General features: G+C 33.6%; 1 protein-coding gene across 3 annotated transcripts; it reads right to left on the reverse strand.

Annotated features, from left to right (window-relative positions):
• LOC133206041 (transmembrane protein 170B-like) lies at positions 1–4,206 on the reverse strand. 3 transcript variants are annotated; one of them, XM_061341948.1, is made up of 4 exons: positions 4,135–4,206; positions 1,327–1,612; positions 898–1,068; positions 1–388 (listed from the first exon to the last, which is right to left on the reverse strand). In XM_061341948.1, the coding sequence occupies exons 2-4, from the start codon at positions 1,403–1,405 to the stop codon at positions 258–260; spliced, it is 381 nt and encodes a 126-aa protein (XP_061197932.1). In that variant the 5' UTR covers positions 1,406–1,612; positions 4,135–4,206; the 3' UTR covers positions 1–257. The 3 variants fall into 3 exon arrangements, with proteins under 3 accessions (XP_061197932.1, XP_061197933.1, XP_061197934.1); XM_061341949.1 differs by lacking the exon at positions 4,135–4,206 and adding an exon at positions 4,059–4,133; XM_061341950.1 differs by lacking the exon at positions 4,135–4,206 and adding an exon at positions 4,076–4,113.
• Between the last annotated feature and the right edge of the window lie 2,355 nt (positions 4,207–6,561).

A 6,561-nucleotide genomic window follows, 5' to 3' on the forward strand; every position in this document is an offset into this window, starting at 1 on the left:
TCATGCACAAATCATCACAAGTGTTTACAACATACATGTACTATAAAAATTTTATTCTGAATACTTTATCTTATATGAAGGTTTTATTACAAAGCTAAACATACATGTAAATCAATTATGACAACCAATAATTATTATGCCTGGACAAATAATAAAGGGCATAAGATACATTTTTTCGAAATATGATATATATCGACTTTAATGGAGACACGTTAGACTAGATACAGGGTAAAAGTATTCTAGATAACTGAGATGGATTAAATGGAGGGTAATATTCTGGAAAATGAGACAACAACCAGAACAACAGTTTGTCCCACTCCCCAGCACATGGCAAATTCTGGTTCTAGAGGAAAATCGGATCCACGATAAAATCCAGCTATGGCAGCACCTATAAATATACAACAAAATAAAATGTAAACCATAAGAACACAATGCTAAAAACATTCAGACAATACATGTACCAAGCAGTCCCGTAGAACGCATAGGGCCAGGGGAACGCGGCCGGGGGGGGGGGGGGGGGTACGCGGGGGTCAGCCCCCTTTTTATGAGTATAGTATTTTGCTAAAGTAATTTTTCCTTTGGATGCTGCCCCCCCCCCTTTTTTGATGTTGTAAGGTCAAGCACTGGGAAATTCCAGGATTTGGACAGTAAGCTGTTTTTGCTTTGCTTGTCAGATTTTTTTTGGAAGTTGCTGCCCCCCCCCCCTTTGAAACCGTTGCTACGGGTCTGCCTAGGTTTAGATTTCGAATGCTTGTAAATAAAATGAAGGCACATTTTGATTCCTGAATCACTGGGAAATACTACATCTCTATATCTACTTTGTTTCCCCTAAACAAGTTCCAGGCACCTGTAAAATAATGACAAAGTGTAACTTTTAACAGAATAATGATGACATACTTGATAAGGCTCCTCCAGTCAATGGGGACAGAAACCCCATTACAATGATCAGAATAGGCATCCACCTGCCTATCTTGTGTTGCCGAAGATGACAAAAAGCAATGGCTGCTGCAATTACATGGACCAGCACACAGGAGAATAAAGCCCAGAGAAAGATGTTGTAGAAAATTTCTGTTGGGAGAATAAGATATTTCATGATATAATCCAGTTATCACACAGTGAAGCTAAATATTCAAACAAACATTTTATGCACCCCCCCCCCACCCTCCCCCCATCAAATTAAAATAACTCGAACAATCAAAAAAAAAAAAAACACTGATTATAGGCAAAGTATTCACACATCAAAATAACTTTTTTATGAATGATTTGAATTAATTTCAGCATTGGAGTAAAATGTTTCCATATACATAGTATTATTTCTTCTCTTACCTCCAAAGTCATTGAGAGTACTTTTAAGGCCAAACACATTTAGAATGCTTTGGCCTGTTTGTTCAATGTCATTTGTCATGTTTCACGATTTTCTAAATCCAATGTTTCCTTTTAAGTTCTTTTCAGGAGTGGTCTACACATTTAATGTCATTTGTCATGTTTCAGATTTTCCAAATCCAATTTTTCTTTTTTGGTTCTTTTCATGAATGGTATAAGATTCACCCCATGTTCTTCACAATCTTCTAAGTAATTTTCTCTAATCCAAATCTTTATAAATCTCTACCACCTGGAACAAGTTTCAAATTACAAATGTAAGTTGGTAAATATTTTTCAATATTAAAGTCATTCAAAACAAACATGTGAAATAGTATGCAGCAGTGAATCAAAACTACAGTATCAGTAAAACCTTCTCAAACAGTTTTAAATACTGAAAACAAATCTGCTTTCAAAGTATGATTATTCAAAGTTAAATGATGTGAAGTACAAGACTACTGCTCTGCTCTGGTAGGAACAATAAGACTGAATCTGCTTTTTAAAAAAGATTGTTCTTACTTCCACATTGGTGGATCATCTGACATCACCTACATACATATCTCAATAACACTTTTATCATTCCTCTGAAATCTAAGCCAGTAGAGCTACAGTCCCCTGAAGGATTTCTGTATGTAGCAAATCTGTACATGAATTGAGGAATTCACAGCAGATGTTTTACAAAGCAAAATACAGTGGCTTGCTCCCCAAATGTAAACAATGCAAATTTAAAGAAAAATTACAAGTATATATATATTATTTTTGGGATCAAATATGACCAATCACATTTGATTCCATGTGATGTAGTCAGCCAATGTAACCATTTGTGCACAAATAAGTTAATGCGACAGATTACTTTGTTTACTATGCACTGACAACTTCATGTACATGTAATTCTATCATAACAAGTACAATAAGGAACCTTTTTTTTAACGCAGGTGAGTTAATGCTAGGTATTGGCATTTCTATGCAAATAATCTAATTAAAATGCATAGGGACTATATCTATTATACAGAGAAAGTTAAAACTTATTGTCCAATACATACTTGGTGCTCACGACATGAGATAGGCAGTACACATTATGACGTCATTGTTCTTTACTACACAAGATTATAATGGGTATCAACAAAAATGCTTCGGCACAAGGGCATGCTCTATTTCATTTAACTGAAACAAGGTATATTTAGAAGCAAAATATTCCAAAGTTTGCTGGTATTGCTGCACAAATATCAACAGTTCAGTAGTATAATTTCTATTTGCAAAGTTTTAAGTTGAATAAGGGTAAAAATGTACAGTCCAGTATAAGTTTCCTCAAATTCCTATCAAATAAGAAAATGCCTAGGATATGTGCAGTAGTTTTATTAATCTATAAAATATTCTTCTTAGCATTATACAATTTTTATGTAAAAATAAATATGGTAATCCCTTGCGCCAAAGCTGTTTTGTTGATGTGTTTTATTACTTCCAGTAGGTAAGATCAGTGACATCATAATATGACGTCATAAAGTGAACTGGCTATAACATATCGTGGGTACTAAGTATGCATAAGAAAATAAATCAACACTTTCTCTGAATAATAAATATACCTCTTATGCGTTTTTATTAGCTCATTTGCATAGAAACGCCTATACCTGGCCTTAACTCACATGCGAAATGCATTTAATTTGAGATGCAAACATATACACAGTTACATGGTGAATAAATTTATGTTTTCTTTATATGCACAAGAACAACATTACCTTCTAAAACAAAAGTACAGACAATACTGTACATCCTTTCCCTTTAAAGTTTCATAATTCATTGGTGTTTGGAGTAACTCCTACACAAGTTTATTTGTTTATTAGGTAATGGACTGTTCTGTACATGCTAAGCCATTACGTTTACCACAGATTTGACATCTTAATATTACCTTTCCTGATCACTTCCTTTAAAAGGAATACTTGATTTAATTTAAATTTGTAAACATTCTCTGTGATAAAAGGGGCATATTCTGCACACTATTGTACTTTGCTCTCTTTCTGAACAGATGTACAAATAATCATTAATTATGCATTGCCACCTAGACAACACATTATAGCGAGCACAGCGAGCAGCGCACGAAGCTAGCTCAATAGACCAATGTGTAAGAACAGAAAAAATTCAATACGCATATTGGTGGTCTAGCAAATTTTTGTGTGAAACCTTCCTAGAATTCCTTTGCTACCAGCATTCCATGAGATAATGGCGAATATAACAGGCCCCCAGTTGTCGTGAAGATTTAGCTTATAAGAAACAAAATATAATTGCATCTACTCTACAACGCCTTTCGTTAAAAATTGCACTAAGTCTCCATTATAGATATACAACTTACATATGACGTCACAGTCTAAACTGTGTCTCGAGTGGTTTGAAGAGGCGAATCAAAGTCACACTGTTATACAAATGTAAGATGTGTGAATTAAGGTTTTGATGCTACAACTGCGCTCGCCCCAACAGTCACACCGTAAAACGTATTAGATATACCATACGGTTTATGCCCCAATTAATGCTTTGTAGACCGACTTTCTATTATAAGAAAGTTGATCAACATATAATCAAGGCACAGGATATCGCAAGATTTCATTTCAAATGAGAAGTAACAGTTAGACTATGAGAAGACAGCCGAATTTGCACGACGACGAAAAAAAAAGATTTGCTTAACTGTACATATATAAAACGCTTACAATTAAAGAACGTATACTTTAAGTTGCCTTTCTTTAGTAGATTGTTATCTAAGACTAGTCTAATGGTTTATAATACCATCTATGTTCCCTGTCCTGAAGTAAACACTGAACTCGAATCGATCTTTTATGGAAATAAACTGGTTCGCTTGTTTGAACGACCAGCTTAGAATGATTATATCATACTTTATCCTATTCGTATTTAACTCGTGCATACAATCAAAACTCAAAAGACTGAGATTTTTTAAAAATTGAAATGCGAAGAGTATTTCTCGTTCAACAAAATACAAAAGGAGATTATTTTAAAAAATTGAAGCAAACTAGTTAAGGTAAAAAAAAAAAGTTTTTAGATATAATTTATTTTTATATATCACTGCGTTTTAACATAAGCACTCCCCAGCTTAATTGTTAAAAAATATATATCTACTATACTATAATGTTTATAGTATAGTAGATATATATTTTTTAACAATTAAGTTGGGGAGTGCCTATGCGTTTTAACCATTCGGTATGTTAATGATTTTAACGTAAAGTATAAAAGTGAAAAGAGCTATGACAAACAAAGGCATTTTAGAAAAAAAAAGATCTGGTGTATAGAGTATCTAGTTGTAGACAAGTTTACCGAGACCTTTATGAAGTTATGCTAAAATCCTAAGAAAATGTTCTTCTTGAAATACTTCTAAATTACACTCTTTTGCTTTGTTTATTTTAAATAATTTTTTGTCTACGGACTTACATACTAAAAGTATATAGGTCCCTAATTTTCCAAAGTTTTCTTTTTCAGACACATGCTTCGTCTATGACGTCTGATACCTTTCTGAGGTACAAAAACCCCTTTCAATTTTTCAAACAAACTAAAAAAAGAATGAAAAAGAGCTAGTGAAGTAAACCTCTATCACGTATACGAAACATTGGTCAAGTGTATATTTACGAACACTCTTTTGCATCAAAAGCATCTGAAAATGTTCTTTCTTATAAACCCATATTGATAAGAATACATGTCTTTTATTACGTATCAAGCCCCTTGTTATGACTTTGGGATTTTGAATTATAAACTCCATGCCTTTTTATCAACAATTACAAGATTGTCTTCATAGAAGTTACAATACTGGAAGTCAAAAATGTCAAAAAATACAATTATTATTTTTTTTTTTAGAGAATATAAATTATCTTTTGACATTAGTCGTAATGAAAGGTTATATATGAGAGCAAAAAAATTAGCAATGTGGCAACTGTCAGATACGTACATGTACTCTTGTTTACGGGTTGTACTAAAAGGACTTAAAGCTGAACACGACTCGTAAATAGGCACATGCCATATTAGCTGTACTATCTCCGATATCAGCACTTGGGTATATTTTTTCGCATTCGTTACACCTGACTGCTTTCTTGCTACGGGTATCTGCGTGGAATGACGACATTTGTTCGTGCTGGGTATCTTGAATTATCTTTGTTTACATTTTATTGCAGTTTACGCGTATTTGTGTTTGTTTGTATACTACAATGACTTGTTCAGATGTTGTAGGTTTCTTTGGTAGGCCCCTGTCTTTCTATACTGCCGTGGAAGACGGAGAGGCACACAGTTACTTTTGTCGCTACCGAGTTTTTTACAATAGCTATGTAGAATGCGTCCGTCTACACAGATGACAAATGATTACACTGAACAGTAATTAAGTGAAAGGCTTAAATTTCATATGTACTTTAATAATATTTAGAATGCAAACTCAGTGTTGTTCAGTAGTAAGACATGGGATTTATCCCACATTTAAATGTTTATGGGAGTAAATATCATAATATATGGGATTTATCCTATGTTTGACAATAAATGGGAGAAATCTCCCACTGATCAGAATCCATGGGATTTATCCCATTTGAACAAATTCGTGGGAGAAAATATCCCATCTGATACTTTTTCTCCCAGTTAGGACTAAAAATCCCATCATTCTCCCATGGGATTCTGATATTTAGGACTTAATATTTTTTAAACTAGAGATATTTGTAAGTTCAACATGAGAGCATGTGATAATGCTAAAAAATCCCAACAACTACTATAAATTTATTTTTGGACAACGCAATTAGAAATGGTAGTAAAAAGTCCGGACAATGTCGTGTCCGGAGTTAAATGTCGCACTGTTTTATACATATAGGGGCACTCAGATATACATGTATATAGCGAGTGAATAAAATATTATGGCGGACAAATTCCTTCTACGAATCGTGTTGTCCATGCTTTTCTTGGTAAAGCTATCAATATACATTTAATGAGTTTCACTATACCCCGTTTCTGTGCAACAGCTTAAAAAGGCAAAAACTGCTACCTTATGTGCCCGAAATAAAAAAGAACACGATCAAAAGCATGCGTGATTTATGCTCGAAGTTATTGAGTAATGATTTGACTAAATTGTGGTTGATAAATGAATGCTGAATACTTCAGTTCAAATGTACCGACATCAAAACAAGTTTCACCGTTAAACTTAAATTGAATGATAGGAAAAACCGAGTGATA

This window comes from Saccostrea echinata, unplaced genomic scaffold (genome assembly GCF_033153115.1).
Source record: "Saccostrea echinata isolate AGI-Se365-2 ecotype Australia unplaced genomic scaffold, CSIRO_AGI_Sech_v1 ptg000054l, whole genome shotgun sequence".
Classification (NCBI taxonomy): domain Eukaryota; kingdom Metazoa; phylum Mollusca; class Bivalvia; order Ostreida; family Ostreidae; genus Saccostrea; species Saccostrea echinata.